The following is a 21,852-nucleotide window of genomic DNA, read 5'->3' as shown; positions in this document are numbered from 1 at the left end:
TGACGGCGGATCGCAACTGCCGCGCAAGGTACAAGACCCCCTACGTCGTGACGAAGAGGCAATGGGAACGACGCAGGGCCGCCGAGGAGGCGGAGGCCGCTGCCACCACCGGTCCCGCCGGCAAGCCCCGCTCAAGATCCAGGACCAGCAGTCAAAGCCGCTCCCGGTCCCGGAGCCGCACCCCGGGCCCCCAGCAGCATCAGAAACGCCGGGCCCGCAGTCGCACTCCCAGAGGGACCCCAACGGGGGACACCAAGACCGCTGAATCGGTGAGCTTTGCAGATGCGGTCAAGGGAAAACGAGCACCAAACGCGGAGGCTGGCGGCAAAACGCCCACTAAGATAGAGACGGAGATAGCTCAATTAACACAGGCTATGCAAACGATGAAAAGGCAAATTGAACACATGTAGGCACAGATTCGCGCAAAAGACGAACTCATACAACAACTGCAGTCCGCCGCGAACAGCGAGACTGATCCACAGGCAATGCAGGAAACACAAGAAGAACCCACAGAGGACGATGAGGTAGAAGGCCCTGATACTAAACGCAGACCCGCTCCCACCCCTCTAAAGGCAGCACGTCTCAAGCGCACGCGCGCAGCAATACGCGACGCGCGACTCGAAGCACTCGAGGGTCGGTTAAGCAGTCTAGAGGAAACTATCACCGCAACCATCACGCGTACCATCCAGCAGAGCTTGGAGAGCGTTCACCTCAGACTGTCCAGATTAGAAGCTGCTAACAGCACGCTGGGGACGTCGCATAGCGAAGCGGCGCCACACATTTAGCACCACGTGAACATGGCCCGGCACCCATCGAAACAAAAACACACGATATGGCAGTGGAACTGCAGAAGTTACCGAAACAAGCGAGCACACTTACAACAATATCTGAAAACGATCCCCGAACGCCCAGACGTCATCATATTGCAGGAAACGAACGGCCCCGCCAAACTTTTGGGGTACCAGTCAATAACAGGCAAGGCGGAGAAACCAAACGTCACCACGTTGATCAAGCGAGCGCACACGGCTATCGAACACGACACCCATGTCAGGGACATTGAAAACGTCCTCGTAGAATTAATTCCACCACGCAAGACGCCCGACAGCATCTTCGTACTGAACGTCTACAGCAGTCCCAGATGCCGCAAACACCGCTTCCACGTCCTCTTCAAACGAGCACTTGACATCGCCAAGGGGCAACAGCTCTTCATTGGGGGCGACTTCAACGCGGTGCACACGGCGTGGGGTTACAAGCACGATCACCCGAAAGGCAGGCATTTGTGGGCAACGGCGCAACACGCCGGCCTCGAGCTGGTCACTGACCCCGCAGTACCAACAAGGCAGGGCAACAGCGTCAGCACCGACACGACGCCGGACCTTACCTTTACGTGCAACACACGCAAAGTCATTTGGACGAACACCATGCAAGACTTGGGTAGTGATCACTACATTATTTCCATAGAAGCAGAAGGCGGCCCACAGGAACACAATGCCGGTCGCCAAATAAAGATCACTAATTGGAACCAGCTACGGAAAAATCGTGACAAGCAACAATCCGAAGACATCAGACATAGAACACTGGACCGACCAACTTCGGCGGGACATCAAGCGCGTGACGCAAATGATACCGTCGACAGCTGGGCTCGAGAGTATAGACACCCGGTTATTGCACATGTGGGAAGCCAAAACCCAGCTGCAGCACCGTTGGAAACAACAGAGACACAATCGAAGACTGCGAAAACGGATAGCGCAGCTCAACAAAGAAATAGAAAAGCACGCGCTTAGCCTACAAAAACAACAGTGGGAAGAGAAATGCACGGAGATGGACGGTCAGCTCACTACGAGTCGCACGTGGCAAATGCTGCGGTACCTGATAGATCCTGCCAATACCAAGACCACACATAGGCAAGGCATATACAAAATTATACACGCTTACGGGGGAACGGAGCAAGATTTCCTACGAGAGGCGGAACTCCGTTACATATCCCAAACGCCACCGCAAGTACATCCGGACTACACGGGAGAAACCAACACCACCCTGGACGCGGAATTCTCCGTTGCCGAAATCGAGGCAGCCCTCATCAAACTCAACACCCAGTCGGCCCCCGGTCCAGATCGAATACCGAACAGGGCACTGCGCACTCTCGATTACGGATCGATAGAAAAACTGACAAAATACATCAACGAGTGTTGGGCGCGTGGCAAGCTACCCCAGCAATGGAAAGAAGCACAGGTCATACTTATACCGAAGCCCGGCAAAAAATTACAGCTGGAGAACCTGCGCCCTATCTCCCTCACGTCCTGTGTAGGCAAATTGATGGAGCATGCGTTTCTCATTAGACTTACGGATTACCTCGAATACAACGAACTATTACCACACACCATGATTGGGTTCCGAAGACATCTCTCCACGCAGGACGCCCTTCTACAACTGAAACATCAAATCATAGAAAATCCTGGGCGCTGGACGAGAGCTATCCTCGGGCTGGACCTGAAGAAGGCCTTCGATAACGTTCGACACGACGCCATATTGCGACAAGTAGACAAGCTGAATCTCGGACTGCGAACGTACAACTACGCCCGAGACTTCCTCACGGGAAGAACCGCACGCATGCGAGTGGGACAACTAGAGTCAGATCCAATCAACATCGGGAGCTCGGGCACCCCGCAGGGCTCGGTGATCTCGCCGATGCTCTTCAACCTAGTCCTGCTAGGGTTACCCGAACGATTACATCAAATCGAAGGACTGCACCACACGTTATACGCGGATGATATTACGATCTGGACGACAACGGGCAGTGACGGAGCGATCGAGCAACGCTTACAGGAGGCAATAGAATGCGTGGAAGACTACCTCATAGGCACGGGACTCACCTGCTCGGCTGAAAAATCCGAATTGCTGCTATATAGACCGGTCAGAAAGGGGCGCCCACCCAAGGTGGGAAGTGTCCCCTCGGAAAAAGAAGAGATCAAATTAACAGCATCAAACGGCTCACCCATCCCGACGGTAAATAAGATCCGGGTACTGGGGATGATGATAGAGCAGAACGGCGGCAATGGCGAAGCACTGCGCAGGATAACGGCAAAAGTCACCAGCACGATGCAACTCATCCGACGCATCGCGAATAAACACGCGGGCATGCGCGAAGGCAGCGTCATACGACTCATACAAGCCTTCGTCATTTCTCAAATAACGTACACGGCACCGTTTCACAAATGGAAGGTTGCGGAAAAGGACAAGCTTAACGCCCTCATAGGCAAGACGTACAAATTTCCGTTGGGACTTGCGCCTGGAGTTAGCACCAGCAAACTCCTAGAACTAGGCTTGCATAACACGCTCGAGGAACTCGTGGAGGCGCAACAAATGTCCCAGCTCGAGCGCCTATCCAAGACCCGCCCGGGCCGACACGTGCTCGAAAAACTCGGCATAACATACCACACGCAGCATGGCATCAAGGTCGAAATTCCAAGAGCAGTACGCGAGCGAATATACGTTCCGCCATTGCCTCGCAACATGCACCCCCAGCACCACACGGGACGGCGTAAAGCCAGGGCACAAAGCATGAACCAAAGCTACTCCAACGACAAGGAAGCGGTTTTCACAGATGCAGCCCGTTATCCAGACAGGAAGAGTTTCGTGGCGGCAGTTACCAGCCATCGAGGCAAATACCTCACGAGCGTGACCGTGAACAATGGACACGCCGAAGCGGCAGAGGAAGCGGCTATAGCACTGGCCCTCACACAGACCAAGGCCACGTACGTGATCAGCGACTCACAAACAGCGATTCGCAATTTTGCGAACGGGCGCATCTCGCAAGAGGCGTGCCACATACTACAGCGACATCCCGTACATCCAGGAGAGGTCGACTTCGATAACCGAAGGCACTTGCTGTGGATACCGGCACACACCGGACTGAGCACCCCAAACGAAGCGGCTCACCGTGTTGCTCGAGGCCTCACTCACCGAGCATCACCGGAGGAACAAGAGCCCCCGCGGGGTACGGCAAACGTCTGGGCACGGCCGCTAAATATTTATTTATTTTATTTAGCGGCCGTGGTCTGGGCGTGGGAGGATCGTATGACCAGGTTTCACGATATCACGACACACTACCAGTTACAGAGACGCGTATACCCATCCCCTCACGATAGGCTAAACAGGACGCAAGCGGTACACTACAGACAATTACAAACAGATTCGTACAGGAACCCCAGACTCATGCACGCCATGTATCCAGATATTTACACTACAAACAGATGCAGCTCGTGTGGCGAGGTTGCCACGCTTAGCCACATGTTGTGGGAGTGTCAGGGCTTAATAGACAAATCGAACAGTGCCGATTCATCCGTCTCTTCCACCGCCAGCCTCCGCTCGCGCTGGAAGACCGCACTGCTCAGCTCGAACCTGACAGCACAACTCTGGGCCGTCCAGCGTGCCGAGGAAGCCGCTTCGAGACAAGGTCTCGGAACCGCGTCCGTGGTGGGTGCCCAGGCCCACTAAAAAGACGCCGGACTCAAATCTCATTGATTTGACAATAAAGTTTCCGTTCTTCTTCTTCTACAGGAGAAACGTGGTCAAGCCAAGGAGGTTAAAAAAATTGCTAGAGTGGCGATTATTGCGCAAAGAGCGAAGCCGTGCCCACCAAAAGATGGCGGCTGCGGCCGTCATCTTAGTAGGGGAACGATAAATCATCGGCGTTTGGCGAAGGAAAGCGAGCGTTTTCCACGCACGCCATGCGAGTTTAATATGGCAACTTTTACGGGTCAGATCCTGCTCCAAGCGTGTCTTTGTGTTACTAGTTTTAATCAGAAAGCCTCAAAGTCATGGCAAATTTTATTGGAGATCAATCGCCAATACTCCACTCGACGGGTTACTTTTGTCAGCAACAACTACCTTTTATTTTATAATTAACGTAGTATTTATACTAACAGATCAAAGCCATTTGATCTCTTAGTAGGCACCACCAGAAAAGATCATGTTTCCGAGCTCTTTGGTGGGCGAAAGCTGGCTTCACTTGTGCTGGCAAGGCGTTGCGAGAGCTTCCACTCCAGAATTTTTTTTAAACCTCCTTGGGTCAAGCGAAGCACGACGTGGGCGTGCCTGGCGTACTGCTTTTCTTTCTCATTGCGCAACGCTCCCTCCTAACGTAAGCGTTCAGTTTTGTTGTAGGTAGCGGCCGTCTTCAGAACGCTGTTTTCTGGCTTGGTCGGCATGACGTCTTTCACGTTCTTTACCTCTATAGTCCACTTCATACACTACGGAAGCTAGCGACACTTCTTGCAGGATGCTCGCGGATAACGTTTCTTGGCCATGAAGGGAAAGCTACATGGCGGAACTTAGCATTTGAGCTAAACGTCAAAGACGCGACTTCCTCACGCGCGTGAAAACGCAAGATGACAAAACATAAAGTAAAATAAGTACAAGAATCTTACTGGTGTGAGCTGCGTCCTGTCTCCAAGAGGCACATGTAGAAAATAAAGGAGTATTTCTTATATCTCAAGCGCAAAATACGCACACAATCGTAGGACTACATTCATCAGCGGCAGGATACGCATGACTTGGCTCCGTAGTCTACGCTTCATTGCCAACAAAAGTTGTCCGCGAGTACAGATGCGTCCGCACCAACAAACAGTTCAGTGGCTTCAGTACGCGTTATGTTATTGGCGTAATGCTCCTTAGAAATAAATAAACTTCGTTGTTTATAGGGTTGCGAATAGGTCGTTCTCGATCGCTTAGCGTCTCTGTTTTCCTATCATGTTCTCCTGCGATCTGTTCTGGTAGCGCACAGCAGGAACCGATCGCGGATGCCACTTTACAACTACGTAACCGAAGAGCGACATGCGCGGACTTACACATGTTGCTGACCGAACTATTTGCATAGCTTACGCAACATTGCATCTGTTGTATGAAACGGAGTATAGAACGGCCCAACGAAAAGATCGTGACGCGATCACGCAAACGCGGGCTAGGAATTCAATTTTCTCGAAGTCGTAATTGTCCTGAAATGTGCAATTCCTCATATCGACCTTACGGGTGGTCCGGCAGGTGGTTTTTAGTGGACGAACACTAAATATTTCAATGGAGCACCCATGCCAAGTGTACTAATTCCGAATTGTTTTTTACATCGTTGGCAGAACGCCTCCGTATGCTTCAGTTCAGTTCACTTTGGGCAAGCATGAGCGCGTGGCCTAGTGGTCAAAGCATTAGGTTTCGAACCGGGCGAACCCGGACAATAAACAAAATAGAATTTATTTATTTTATTTATTACTTATTTAGTTCGCGCTAGTTGTGGGTGAGGACGGTTTTTCGCACACCAGCTTCACAGGTCCGTCAATAGAAGCTTCGTTCGGAAAATTGCTGGAGTGCAAGTTCCCGCAGCTTCCTTACCAGCAGAGATTAAGTGAGCGCTTGCCCTTTCTTCACCCCATAAATGGAGTTAGAGTCCTATCGGGGGGTCAGCGCTTACAGACGAACAGCTTTTGCCTTGTTGCTGTAAATATACTGTGTTAATAAAAGTCACACGACCCTTATGCATTCACTAAAGACGGTTGGAAGGCAAAAGACGTGTTGTTGTTGTTCTCAGTCAAATGTACCTTCTTCTTCTCAGTCAAAACCACGCACCCAACGTGGTTTTTCAGTGCCTCCATGACCGTGATCGGCCCACCTTTAGCCAACCGACGATGTCATGTGATGATGGCAGCAAGTGAAGTCACGTGATGTGACGTGACGACGATGTCATGATGACATCACAAATTTTGGCGACCTATATGAAGCATGATGACCTCATCACATGATTATGGTTGTAGGGCCTGAGATTAGGTCATCTCGAACTATGCTTGAGGCGGTGAGCAAAAGACCAAAGAACCGTTCATGCCGATAGCAGGAGCAGAAGCAGCTATATTTTTCATTCTTCTCTTTTTCTAACCTCGCATCACGCAGCACGAGGAAGGAGGCGCGTGCGCATGCACATGAGCGTGCGCGCGCCTTAATTAAAATGCAGGCCCATGAAGATCAGGATGGCCGCTGGAGGGCTCCCCCTTTCATGAGAAGGGCAGCGATGCACCGGCACCCAACTAACGGTCTTTCATGTCAGGCGGTTGGGTAAATCCTTTCTTTCAGAAGGTGGCGAAGTAGGTCGAAAGCGCGTAACGCTGGCACGGTCGCTAGGTGGGCGGGTGTGACTCTGTCTATCGCCCCGACTTCTTCACGTGCGTTGAGCTCCATGGTGACAGTTTTTTGTGTCCGGCTGAGCACTTTGAACGGGCCGTCTTAGGGAGGCGTAAGGCGCGGTCGGATGCCTTCACGCCGGACAAAAACGCGGCTCGCTGTAGTCAAGACCTTGCTGACAAAAACTTCACTCGACGATATATCCCGACTAAGGCAAGGGCCAGGGTGTGCAAAGAGGAAGCGAAGCTGTTGAATGTGACTGTCTGGATCGGGCGTAGCGACAGTAGCTGGCGCGAAAAAGTTCCCGAGCCATACGCAACGTTTTGCCATATAGCAACTGCGCAGTTGTGCAGCCGAGGTCTTCCTTGAAAGACGTGCGCACGCCAAGCAGGACTAGAGAAACATATTCAGCCCAAGACGAGCGAGCCTGGTGAGCCACCAAGGCGGCTTTAAGTTGAAGATGAAGCTGTTCAACCATTCCATTTGCCGATGGGTGGTACGCGGTGGTATAGATATTGCGGACGCCAAGCAGGCAGGTGAGTTCGAGGAAGAGATCTCATTCAAACTGTCGGCCGCTATCGCTGGTAGCAACGCTGACGCATCCTAAGTGTGATATCCAGCCACTGACAAACGATGAAGCCACGGTAAGTGCCGTTATGTCGGTGAGAGGAAACGCTTCAGGCCAGCGAGTATAATGGTCCACAGAAGTGAGGCTGTAGCGAGCACCTCGGGGTGGTGGGAGTTGGCCAACGATGTCGATGGGAACGCGATGAAACCGAGGAGAGGATGGGCCAAATGAGTGAATTTGCGATTTCGTGCGTCGTGTCGTCTTGGAGTGTTGACAGTGAAGGCATTCACGCGACCAGCGGCGCACGTCACAGTTCACAGTCGGCCACACAAAGCGGGTCGTAAAGAGACGCTGTGTACCCTGAATTCCGGGATGACTTGCTTCGTCGAGCTTGTCGAATATTCGATGCGTTCGTTGTGTCAACTTCTTGTCCTGTTGTCCTCTCATTTGAGCTGATTTAAATATTATGGAATATTTCATGGCGGAGTCGCAGTGGGACAGTTGAACCTATTCGACCCCGTGACACGTCGCCAGGGATGATGCCCGAAGAAATGGAAGGAGAATGTCGGACAGAGCCAGTGACTTGATGTATGAGCAGATGTCCCGAGTTCGACGTCCGTAACTTGCGCCGCGGCGATTTATTCGAAGCCAAGTGTAGGCGTTTATATTGCGTTGATACGGGAGAGGGCATCTGCGGCCGCCTTGACTGGGCCTTCAATGTACGGAACGACCACGACGAATTCGGCGATAAAGTTTAGGTGCCGTATTTTTCGTGCACAGGACCGGTTTGATTGGCGGACCATAGGAGAGGCCATTGCCCTGCAGTGAGTGTAGTCAGGCTGATGGTGGTGATGATGATTTCTCGTGCGGTATAAGTGTCGTGGTTACCGCGAAAAGCGAATGCCAAAGGCTTGTGATCCGTGAGGATATGAAAGCTTGAGCCTTCTAGCAGGTGTCAGAAATGTCGAATGCCTAAGTACACCGCCAGCAGATCACGGCCGAACGTGCGGTAGCGCGTTTTTGCAGGTTTCAGTTTCGGCGCGAAAAACCCGAGTGGATACCAGGAGTTGCGCTGTAACTGCTGCGAAACCGCGCCGACAGCCGCACTAGATGCATCTGTGATAAAACGCATTGATGCAACGTACAGAGGATGCACCAGCAGTGTGGCATCTGCCAATGCATTTTTAGCAGTTTGGAAGGAAGCTTCGGTGGGTGTCAGACGGCAAAGTCAGTGGAAAGAACGGAGCTTTCGTGGTCTTGAGTAGGTCGGTAACCGGTACGATAATGAGGGTCATGTTGGGACGAAAACGGCGGTGAAAGTTGAGCAGCCCAACAAACTCGCGTAGCTTACGGATTGATGTTGGGTAAGGGAAGTCGCGCAAAGCTTGAACTTTCTTGTCCAACGGTCCGATTCCATCGCGAGCCACACGGTGTCCAAGGAACTCAATGTCGTCGAGATATGCAAATACAAATGAGAGTCCACGGGTGACTCCGTTGATCAACCTGTGGAACGTCTGAGCAGCGTTTCTCGTCCCTAACGGCATGCGAAAGTACTCCAAAAGCCGGATTGGTGTCACAATTACAGTCTCGGGGATGTCCGCTGGCTCAACAGGAATCTGGTGGTAGGCCTTCACCAAGTCTACTTTGCTGACTATAACTGAGGTTGGAAGAGAATCACTACTATCACCGAGGTTGGCATAGAAGTGAATGTGAGGGTGGCGATAGCGATCAGGGATGGTGCGCGCGTTGAGGGCACGGCAGTCAACGCAGGGACGCCAATTTTCTGGGTCACGCTTTGGTACCACATGGAGAGCTGGCGACCAACTGCTAGACGAAGCACGGAAGATGCCCAGTTGCAGCATGTGGTCCAATACTCTTTTGGCGATGGCAAAGCGGTCCTCAGCGAGGCGTCTGGGTCGGCAAGATACTGGAGGGCCAGTACTGACAACATGATGCGTGACGTTGTGACGTACTGGCAGCTCAAGGTTTGAAGGTTTCGTGATGGCTGGAAAGGCTGACAGAATTGAGGCGAACATATACTCCATCTCACAAACGGTTGCAGCAGGGTGGAAGGTGTAAACAAGCCACTTTGCATGCTTGCGCAGCAAAACATAGTTCTGTTCGTAATTGCATTCTAATTAGACAATATTAAAAAATTGTGCTTGGTTGGCACATGCTACGTCACAGCAACACGGGTTATGCTATTCCCGATTAGCATGAACGTCATAAGCATTTAATTATTATATCGGTAACTGCAGATAAATGTGATGACGAAGCAACATGGCAGCAGACGCGATCGCCCGCTTGGATCCGAACTCACGCTTGCTACTTGGCCACCGTGTTGACAGCCAGTAAATAAACGGTGGAATCGGCTATCGATTTGCGTCGTCACACGCCGAGGACAAAATATCAGGTACATTTTGCCCTTACTATTGAGATTAGCTGTTTGTTCAGCCACGCATGCGAGCCCTTGTACCCGAGAAATTGAAAATGAATCATGTAAATAGTGCTAAATAGACACGAGCACATTGCTGTCGAAAGGTCAGGACGCAAATATAGCGCAAACACATGCGTCGGTTAGAACTTAAGGACCACTCAGCTCACGACGGCAACTTTACCTTTTCGAGGGGCAAGGAACCATCGTCGACGTGTGCTGCCATGTTGTTTTTTTTTCCCGGCGCTACCGCTGCTGTCCAACGCTAAGAGCGTTGGTTGCTACCGTGTGCTCGCTTTACAAGCCCAACGCGCGTTTATGGTATTTTTGCGGCTCTGCTGTGCTGCCAAACGCTAAGGGCGTGGGTTGCTTGCCGCGGGCTCACTCTACCAACGCTCTACTGGCCCATTGCGTAAGCGTAGACGCCGAGCAGACGACGCGGCGAATATGAATACATCATGAGGTGTGCTCGCCCTTCCTATTGGTTAAGCAAGCTCCGTACCTTCCACAGTGCTGCAACCAGCTTTAAATGCCTCACTGAACACGGAATTTACCGTCGGTGTCGGCGTCCCGCGCCGGCGGCGTCTCGCGTCTTGCGGCGTTAGGGACGAGTGATGCAAAATATTATCACGTCATGACGTCGCCATATGACGCTATCATGACGTCACAGATCACAACAATTTGTGAAGCCATCATGACGTAACAAATTCTGGCGTGATGTTATGTGACGTAACACCACAGAGTGCTGTTGTAGCGCCCAAATCCTAATAGCGCGTGGCCTCAAGAGAAGAAAATAAGGACGGCGCTTCGCAGTGGCACGTGAAGCCACGGCTTGTGTTCTCTGCTGGCGTCGATTCTGGTTCAGCCGTATCGTCCCTTGCTCCTGTGCATAGCATACACCGTCATTACAAGACATCGTAGCTTGTGAAATATGGGCTGATAACGGAGGCAGTGCAAAACCAGGTGAGCTGCCTCCGATCCTGGAGGCAGTGTGAAACCACGCTAGGTGCAGAAAGCTTTCGGAGGAATGGAGGGACAAGATAAGTACAACTGAAGAACCTACATGACCGGCCGCCCCGCCATGGTGGTCTAGTGGCTATGACGCTCGACTGCCGACCCGAAGGTCGCGGGATTGAATCTCGGCCGCGGCAGCTGCATTTTTGGAGGCCAAAATGTTTCAGCCCAGTGTACTAAGACTTGGATCCACGTTAGGGAACCCCAGGTGGTAGAGATTCTCGGAGCTCTCCACTACGGCGTCCCTTCCAATTATATCCTGGTTTTGGGATGTTAAACCCCGCGATAATATGATTGCATGACCTGCCGCTCATGTAGAATCCCTAATAAATCGACCGAGAAGAAAAAAAAAACATGGCTTTCGCCTTCGAGTCGTCTTAGGTGAATGCACACAAGACCCTGTGATTTTTTTTATTCCTCGCTTTTTCTAACCTCGTCGCACATACCACGAGCAACGAGGCACATGCGCATGCACATGCGCCTGAGCGCGCCATAACTAAAAGGCGGCCGATGAAGATGACGATGGCCGCCAGATGGTCTTTTGCACCACTCGGGTTGATGCCGCCAACGTTGACGGCTAATTTTCGCCTTCCTTGTGGTATTTAAGGGACTACAGCTTCAAGGGACTACGCCAGAAACACTGAAGAATAAGGAGCGTTAGATTGAACTAAGGAATTCCCCAACCACGGCGTCATTTGTTTGTAGAATCACTATTTTATGAGACGTCTTTGTGGAAGGCGTGCCCAGACTGACACTAGAGGAGGAGAGAACGAGAGAGCAGAGACGCCGTTTGGCGTTTGGTGTTATCTCGCACTGTTCTCTTTTAAGGCGAAAGCCTACATGCCTCACGTGATGCCGTGAGATAATCACGTGACAATGACGACAATCAAGATGGTTTGCGAGCTCCGGCAAGACCTCACCATACCTTGCAAGGCGTTGTCGGTGGTGTGGTGAACACGAATGATGAAAACCTCGGTCATAAGACGCGCCCTCTTGACCAAGTGAATAAATGCGCGTCTGTGGGCGCACTAAAGGTCGCATAACGCCATAAATAACGTGATCCGGTGACCTCAGCATGACGTCACATATTGCACTACTTTTGTGACGTCATCATGGGGAAATCCGATGAAGTACACGAGACATCGCCGCTCGATCAAAGGTGGGCCGATCCCGAAAGCAGCGAAACACTCCATGGGATGTAGAACTATTCGGGAGGTGGGGGGGGGGGGGGTATGAATGCGGTAGATTAAGAATAGAAAGGAGAAGCAGATGGCTTTTGCGTTCGAGACATTTTAAGAGGATGCGTAAGGGACCACGTGAGTTCTTCCTGCGTTGGTATGAAGGAGCATTGATTGGTATTTACGAAGCAGGATTTAAAAAATCCTCCCTAGTATTTTCCTGGCAACGGGCAAATTTTCTACTTCGTTGCGCGCTTTAGATCAAATTTGTGAGGTTCGGTTGAGGGCTTTACATGCATTATATGAAAAACGGCGTTGACCCGATTCTACTCCCCAGAAGTGGTGTCGAACCTGCGACCGGCGAGTGTTCTTCAGGAAAGTAATTCAGCAAGATGACAAAAGATTACCGGCGTGGCGACTGGGGTCGCAAGAAAGGATGTCTGCGCAATCCTGGTGGGGGTGACCAACTGACAGTCTATGAGATAAAACGTCGGTTCTTTTTTTTGCGCATTTGCACCCCTTATTTTGTCCACTCTGTGCGGCCACAACTTCGAAGTCAACCACTGCACCGTATGTCGTGGTAATATGCACGCAAAAACTCGCGGAATAATTGTAATTACGTTCTTCTACGGTAATCACTACTTACTTTCTCAGCTTGCTGTATATGTACGTTTTGCTAAGAAATGTATTTACTAGATGGACTTCCTTATATTTAGTGTCATATTTCATAGATAGATGACATGTCCGTATTGCGTATATTCTAGAAATTTCGCGTTTTAAAGTTGACGTGCAAAGGTTCTGCCCTGCTTTGCTTTACCAGACACAACCGCTTACTGCGTGCATTGAGTGCTAGACCTTGACTCTCATAGCTATAGCGTTGAGTACAATGACAAAGGTCAAGGAAAAATTAAGAAGGCTCGTAAGTATATCGTAGCTGGCCAGTAGCAGGCTTGAGAAAACGTTGCTTTTAGACAGCTTCATGTAGGGCTTTTTCTGTGAAGCCATATATTATGATTTCCCATGTGCGTGCGCATACGTAGGCCGTATTCTGAGACGATCGCTTTCGGTGAGATTGTCACTTTGATGCCATAGAATCTTACGCGCCCACTGAAAAGAGCGACTGCTTGGCCGCATTTTCCCAACCAGCTGATGAACGAGCAGTGAAAACCACATTCTGGCGATCTCTACAAAAGTGATTGTCTCAGAATGCGGCCCCGTGCTGACACCTAAATCTACATAATAGAGCTCTCTCGTTGTGGAGGTGTTCTCGCTCCTAGGAAAACTTGTCGACAGGGTCAGGAGAACGTATAGTACTGTGTTCTTACAGCAAAATCTTTGCGTCTGTCACAATCCTACTAATGTCTCCGACTTCACGCCGGTGGTGACTTGCAGTCAGCGTTCAGCATACTGTGTGCATTGGTGCGGCTGTCCGGCTGGCAGGCCATGGTGGCTCTTGCGGTGTTCGCAGTGAGCGCCACACTTCTCACACTTCAGCAGCTGTGGATCAAAGTGTGGACAGACGTGTCATCAGCACACGACGAAGAGACGACGGAGCACAACGACGACTCTGCCCTCGAGGCGCACCGCACATCTTGGGTGGGGGTGCTGGTTGGACTCTGCGTCTTTGACGGTGAGTGCTTTGCTTTACACGCGTATGTATTATATGGCTTATATGTCTGACGTTCGAGTGAGAGATGTTTATTGTGACAGAAAAGCTGAGAGGTCGGCCTGAATCAATCTTGTGGCCTGCGACTCAGCGTTAGTAAAGGGGAAGGGGTGGAAAAGAGAGGAGAGAGTAGGTGTTGATGATAATGAGTAGGAAGGTGGCGATCAAGCAAAACCTTGATTGCCTAAAAAATATTTAGCCTCTTGTCGAGTTCCGTCTCGCGTGGAAACTTGTTCAGCGCTTTCGGAATATTGCGCTGATAACGAGGTCCGGAGAGTCTGGCACAGAAAACGTGGGCCCATGTCAAGAGTTTACATATATCAGCTTCTTCTTCCTCCTGCATTTTTTTCGCTTGATCAACTCTAAAGTTTAGTTCTGTTGTGTGGAACTGCGATAACATGACCAGTGATATAAAAAAGACAAACTGAACATCTTTAGCAACGTTTGAATTTGTATCCTGCAGGATCGGCTTCTTGGACGCTGTGTAGTGCACACTAAACAAAAAAGAAAAACAAACGACTATGTGTTATTCTTTACGGTCAGTCCTGACTTGCCACGCATACGACCCTCTTTCAGAAATAGTGCAGAAATAACAGAGAATAAGCATGCACTGGATTAAGAATGTCCTTAAAGCCACAATATGAGAATGATATACCAGCTCCCGTCATATGCGTAGGGTGCGGGACGCTACTTTTCTGTGTGCTTCATTTCTTCCGGTTTCTCGATCCGTTCGTAGCGCTTTTAGATTCTATCCGATCGCTTTGCTCCTCAGTTTCGGCCGCGACAGTACCATTTATTCTGAAGCGAATTTGACGAAACGAACGCTGCAAGATTGCAAAGGCTCTCCCTTGTTTATGGTTGGGACTGGTTGGAATGTACACTCAGGGGAACAGAAAAGAGCTTCAAACAGGCCGCTTGTACCCGTTTATTAATCATTGAAGAAATAGATGACGGAGTGAATCAGCGAATCAATCGCGTTCTGGATCTTCCGCCTAACTTTCAGTGGCGTGCCGTGTGGTCGGAGGCCTCCTGCTGGCAGGTAGCAGCCGCTGCCTGTCTCGGCGTCTGCACAGCGCCATGCTACAGCACGTGCTGGGCAGTCCCGTGTCGCTGTTCGACTCGTCACCGCGTGGCCGCATCCTGAATCGGTTCTCGGCTGACATGGACTTCGTCGACTCACGAACCTTCCTGAGCGGCAAGCAGAGCGTTCAGAGCGTGCTGTTCACCGCGGCCAAGGTGGTCGTCATTGCGACCCAGTCGCCCAATGTTCTCCTCGTCGGCGCTCTCACCGTACTCATCGTCTTCTTCGGACTGGTTTGTGACAATCACTCATGCATGTTCTAGTACTCACTGAACAAACGCAAAGCATCGTATTCACAGAGTGGTTAATAAGAGAACCCTTCCTCAATACAACAACGCAGACCTCCTCTAGTATTGATATCGACAGCGGTTGATAAAGCTTGGAGGTGATTCCCAAGGACATGTTTGTCCTTACTGTTTTACAAACAAGGCTGGATTCCAGCGCTTTAGATTAGACTAGGGGACATACTTCTATAGCTGATCTCGTATACATTGTCGGCCCTAGCGATAATCGGCGGCTCGCAGGTCGGCTGGTGTACTCTGTAAAGCGCCAACTTGAATCTCTTTGCTGTGCGTCGCACTGATATTGCCATCAATGTGATTCGCGGGCTAACTTGTAATTCTAAATTACGGAAAAGTAAACACAATTCGTAATAATAACAATTTATTCCTAGAAACACTGGAGTTACGTTTCAATATTGCCGCAGTAGAAAGGGCCCTTTGTTGAAAAGCGCAACGCTTTCCGATCCTCCTTAGAGCCCTGTAGGTATCAGCTTGGTGCAAACAAAATGAAGGTGAGCGAAGTAAGCGTATTTGCACTAGCGAGAGATTCTAACAACTTTGTTGGCCGGAATGAAGGCTGATAATTATTTACATAGTCCTAGCCACGGAAGCTTCGCGGTAACAGCAAAATTTTCAGTCTGAATAGCGATTTTTCATATTTTCTACATATAAACCCACAATGCCAACAGGCGTAATAACTCTCCTCTATATAATTTTATTTGCCTACATCGCAACTCCAGTTACGCATACTTGTATGCGATATAAGAGAATCCTCACTTGGCATAATCTCAGATTCTATGGTTCTTGTTCGTAAAGAAGAGGGTATAGCCATAGGTATCAATATAGACTAGGTGTCCGTTTTAAATTAGAAATTAAAGAAAACTTAGAGTATATAAGAGAGATTGCATATCTAGAAAAAAAAGCAGAGTTATGCGACACGAAAAGGCGAGACATGGATGATGCCGGCCACGTGTTTACACTCTTCAATGCAACGCTTGTGCCATAACTTGTTGTGCCTTCTCAATCGTTATGCATCAATTGATTTCGATGTTTTCTTGCGCATCAAGCAAATCACGCTTGAAATGTGTAAAAGCGAGAGCCTAAGTTTGAAATATGTATATATTCTTTTTTTGTCGCTTGTTGCTTTTCTATTCATAAAACGTACCTATAATTCCAAGTGATGTACCTTTTACAATGAGGTACTATTTTGCAATTTGTATGAAAAACGTAACCTAACTATATTCGTGAATTCTCGTAATAGGGGCGGCGGACTGATCAAGCTGTCGAAAGACAGCTTTTATTCGCCCCTCCTCTGTTCTTGAAATGGACAAAATAAAGTTGATAGATAGATAGATAGATAGATAGATAGATAGATAGATAGATAGATAGATAGATAGATAGATAGATAGATAGATAGATAGACTGCGCGCGACCGGCCCCGCAACTAAGAGTTGTAGCGCCATTGCCTAACATGCCCCATGAGTCTGGCACCCGTCACGAGGAAAGGTCACTTGCACAAACACCGCGGTTTACTTACAGTGAAACATTCGGTGAAACGTGATTTTACCGCGGTTACAAGGTTATTACCAAGAACCACAGCCAAGTGCTTTCCTTTGCTAGTGTGCAACGCTGTTGTACACGCAGTCAACTTTTAACACGAAAGTGTTTTATGCCGGGGTCCACCAAGACTTCAGTGACGTATTTCCGTCACGGAAATCACGTCGAAAAAATTTACACGATCACATGGCAAAGAAAAAAAGGTTCCGTCAACGGGCATCGAACCCACGACCGCCCGGTCCGCAACAACAGATGCCGGGCACGCTATCCACTGCGCCACGGTCACAGACTCTAGAGGCTTTACAAGCGCGCCTTTTATATCTACCACTCTCCCGGTCGGCGGGGTGGTGTTGCCCTCTGGGAGCGGCAAAATAAAGTAATTCGTCATTACTATGGCCTCCGTCATTAGCACCTGCAACGCGTTACACGTCCGTCCTATTCGGCGTGTTTGAATAGAAGTTCAATTTTGTCAATGCCTTAACACTGCGCGAGGTGGCGACCTTACCCCAAGCGTCTTAAAAGCGTCGGCCTCGCTCACAGCATCACGCTAATCGAAACCAAAAATAGCTCTGCGGCGCGCGCCTGCCTCACCTGGCTGTTACACCGCGTTCCCCGCTCACGCGCTCGCCAGGAGAAAAATCACGGCCGGGGGGCGGCACGACGCGCTTTGTGTTTCCCTCTAGTCCGGCCGTGGTGTTCAATCACATTTTAACATGCCGCGTGATGGCGACCATGTTCTGCGTCCAATATGCGACGCTCTTCTGGCTATCACACCTCGTTCTCTGATTACGCTTTCACCATTAACGACTACAACTACCACAAGGTTTTGTGTAATCATTTAACATGGACGTTAGTCGTCGGGATGGAGATGTACCACCAATAATCAAAGTGGGTGCATCCACGTTAAAGGGTGCTATTGCTGCCAGACATCAATATACATTGTGCAAACTCTCTTATATCAATGTACAGTAAACATTCCTTTACTTCTGTAAGGGCATGCTTTACTTTCGTGTTATTCCGATTCCTATGACGGAGGGATCAACGATCTTTTTTTTTTTCAGTACTTTTCCTCCTCATTTCAACAGCAGTATAGAGCTTCCATGTTCTGCTGAAAAAGTATACTGCTTACAATTCTCAAATGGCGCCCTACCGATGGCCCATTAGGAGGGAGGGGCATGGCTACCTATTTCCCCAAGTGTGCAGGCGCACATGACACATAGTGATTTCAGCTGATGCACCTGAGTGGTTTCCTAAAGTAATTTCCTAGAGTGCCTAACTATGCTGAAGAATTTGGCCGACAATATTGTTTGCTGAGTTAGAGATAGTGGCACGCTGAAGTGTTCTTGCAGGATAACCAAACGTGACATAGAATTTAGGATTTCTCTTGTGCCTCACACACGGGGCCCCTGTTTGCAGCGTCTGTCCGTGAGCGCCTCCTACAAAGCGCGCTTCTTCGAGAGTGTGGTGCTGTCTCGGCTGCTGGCACACGTGACCGAGACCCTGGAATGCCTGAGCAGCCTGCGAGCGTACGGCGTCGTGCGGCGCACCTGCGACCGCTTCTGCCACCTGGCAGACGGCAACACACGGGGCTACTCGGCCTTCTGCGACACCTACAAGTTCACGCGCGTCATCACCTCTACGTGCGGCTTCGTCGTTGTGCTCGCCACGCTGCTGCTCAACGTCGTCTTCGTCGACAAGTGGGACTCGAGCCGCATCGGCCTCGCAATGAGCTCGGCATCCTCGGTGAGGCCATCGCACTGAAAGATTGTGGATAGATAGCTGTCGACAGAGGCTATCGCGGCAGAGGCGGGTCTGGCGGAACCATTCTGAGCGCAGAATATTGCATATGCGAACACCATGTCCAATAGAGGGATTGAAGCCAGCGCACAGGAAAGCCGCCTCAGTTGGGCCGGATCTTGACAAGAATGGAGCTGGCGAAAGGCCTAGCTTGGCATATATAGCTAGGGCAGTACGACTCTCTAACGTAATGGGAACGGCAGAAGAACGTGTAAAAAAGCCCATTATACTAGGAATAGAGCTATGGAAGTTGGAAACTCGGGCATGTTGGTAGGACAAAATAAATGTAAGAATAGCGCAACAGACAAGGACTAGCGTAAAGCCCGCACACAGCGCTGCGTATGTGTGTGCGTGTGTGTGTGTGTGTGTTTGTGTGTTTGTGTTGAGCACAGTTACTTAAAGGGCAATGCATCCCTAGTGTTCATGGAATCGGCGGTCATAGCGACGACGCTGTGAGCTACTATGAGGACGCGGGTTGGGTAGCCGGCGACGGCGGCCACATCGCCATGGGATGACATGCAAAAACAACCTTGTGCTTAGATTAAGGTACACGTTAAGAACCTCAGGTGCTCTTGATCATATCGTCGTTCTGCCATGCAAGACGCCATGATTTATTAATGATAATGGTGTCTACGAGAGCCCTATGGCATGGCGCTATTGTGAGTATAGAGATAACGAGCCGGTGGTAGATTCACCTGTAAGCTATGTCGTTTTGGCTTGAAATGGATTTGCGACATGCCAGATTCATTGTTTTGAGTAAATTAATATATCATAAATATAATAACTTGGAATCATTACAAGGAATATAACTATTGCATTGCTCCATAAGAACTTAGCATTTAAATGTTTCGAAATTTTCAAGCGCTAATAACTAATGTGATGATAACATTTGAAGCTACAAGTGCAAGCAATGATCAAATCGGTTTCTTAACAGTTGTTGCTAACGGGATCCGACTGCGTGGTGGCCACGTGATTACTGCAATGCTCGAAGCTTTTGCTATATCTAAAGCAGTTGCTTTTGGGGATGTATAAAAATGTCGTTTAAGTGAATGGGTGTAGCTGTATAAAAACTGGTGCGCCGACATGCCTTTGGCTTTCGCGTGGGAGTAGATTTTCAGCGTGACAGCCGGTTTTTTTAAGGGGCATCAGAGCGAAGTTACGCATAATTTCCTTGCTTAACCAGGGTGGGTAATACATGGCTTCGCAGGTGCCGCTTGCCATGATGTACCTGTGCGTGCTCCTGTTCAACATGCTCCAGATGGTCGTGAGCTTCGAGCGGTGCCTCGAGTACTCGGAGCTTCCGCCAGAGGTAAGCAATAACAGTGTACAGCAATGCAGAAGTACAAACAAGAGCTGAGCGAGTTGATGCCCCTATTCTACCATAAAAAATTGGTGTATGATGAACAACCGCAAGGGAAGGATGATGTGTGAGCCACAGCGGTGGTCCAGTGGTTAAGGTGCCTGACTGCTGACCCGAAGGTCGCGGAATCGAATCCAGGCCGCGGCGCCCGCAATTTGGTGGAGTCAGAATGCTAGAGGCTCGTGTGTTAGATTTTGGTGCACGTAACAGAACGCCAGTTGTTCCAAATTTTCGGAGCCCTCCGCTGTGGTGTCTCTCAAAATCATCGTGGTTTTGGGACGTAAAACCCTAACAATTAATATTATTAGCATGATGTGTGTAATCATTGGCATTGCTTTCCGAGTTATACATCGTGAAATGTCAACGTATTATTGCTGTGCAACTCCATTTGATGGCAGAATGCACATTATGATTGCCATGCACGCGCCATGTTCCACTTGGCTGGTATGACGTATATCTGTTGCGTTGTGCTTATATTCCGTATCGGCCATTAGCGCAATGGAGCCACAACGCTAGACAACACATTCTAGAGACTACACAAAACGACAGAGGACAATCGCTAGTAGCACAGGACACCGCTACTGGTTGCCCATCCCCCCCCCCTTTTTTTTCCGTATTGACGTACTTTTCTTCACAAAAGTTTGTCTAATGTGGAAAGTCATACTGTTTCTTAAGCAATAGAAACCTTACCCCGTGCATAATGTGTAAACTATATTTTTTGCTTCTGCAATAAACTTCCAGCTGCAAGTGTGCGCTTGTGTCGTCGTTTTTTCTTCCTTTGTCCCTGCTAGTGCGCCCCGCTTTTTGCATTTAGAAGAACATTTTCCAGCTAGCCAAAATGCTTGATTTGCTGCGATTGTCCTGTGTTGCTCTGTGTCGACTGTATTTTTTGCTAGTATTAGGGATTCATTAGGTCAGTATCAACGAGTCCAGCTAAGCGCACTGACCGCTAGCTCTCCTTCATATATCAGAATCTTCTGACTTAGGTAGACGTTAAAAATCCCAGGCGGCGAGAATTAGTCCAGAGGCTCCCATCACAGTGTGAATCATAATCGCATGGTGGTTCTGGCGCGGGAGATCGCCGAAATTATTAAATCATCTGTGACATGCGCACAACGCTTGCGTAAATGTGATGTAACGAAAGCCGCGAAAGCTCTCCATAGCATAATGACAGCTCATTCCCGTTTAGCTGGATCATAATGGAATATTTTTGATGCTGCGCCTTCCTCGCCATTTGTACTTCGCTGCTGGTGAGAAATAGTCCGTCCGTGACAAAAACACCTGCCCGTCACGCCACGCGACGCCTCAAATCCATAAGCACAGAACAGCACATTGACATGCCGAGCAAAACCTGCATATTTACTTACAGGATAACCAGAGTGTGATCGCGAAAGGAATGAAGAAGGCTGTCTTGAGAATTTTTTTCGGAGGGGCTATGCGTAGCTGTTAGAAGGAATGAACTTATTTGCTCAAAAGGAATGAGTTGAGGAGTATTGTGACATCTTCAAGCCGACTTTGTGCGTTTGCGACATCGCTTCGCGAAGTATTTTTTACAAAGTAGCTGCGTATGGCTAGGTTGTGGCGGGTCTCATCCGCAAACAAAGCGATGAGTAGGTCAATTTTCGGCGCCTCTCGCCCTCTCGCCAGAGGTGCCGCCAACTCGCTATAGGTGCTCGCCACCGCCGATGTCTCTTTCCCGAAGCTCGCGGGAGCGAATCCCGGCCGCGGCGGCTGCATTTCGATAGGGGCGAA

The 21,852-nt window shown here is 49.7% G+C and overlaps 1 protein-coding gene across 1 annotated transcript in view; it reads left to right on the top strand.

Moving 5' to 3' along the window:
- The window catches only part of LOC119372544 (ATP-binding cassette sub-family C member 3), a 172,193-nt gene that overhangs the window by 116,329 nt on the left and 34,012 nt on the right, over positions 1-21,852 (top strand). The window contains exons 19-22 of the mRNA XM_037643025.2: positions 13,751-13,988; positions 15,028-15,338; positions 18,360-18,686; positions 19,948-20,049. Coding sequence (XP_037498953.1) covers positions 13,751-13,988; positions 15,028-15,338; positions 18,360-18,686; positions 19,948-20,049 — 978 coding nt within the window. The remainder of the gene's footprint in view (positions 1-13,750; positions 13,989-15,027; positions 15,339-18,359; positions 18,687-19,947; positions 20,050-21,852) is intronic.

This window comes from Rhipicephalus sanguineus, chromosome 10 (genome assembly GCF_013339695.2).
Source record: "Rhipicephalus sanguineus isolate Rsan-2018 chromosome 10, BIME_Rsan_1.4, whole genome shotgun sequence".
In the NCBI taxonomy this organism is placed as follows: domain Eukaryota; kingdom Metazoa; phylum Arthropoda; class Arachnida; order Ixodida; family Ixodidae; genus Rhipicephalus; species Rhipicephalus sanguineus.
This window is presented reverse-complemented; position numbering and strand designations above follow the sequence as displayed.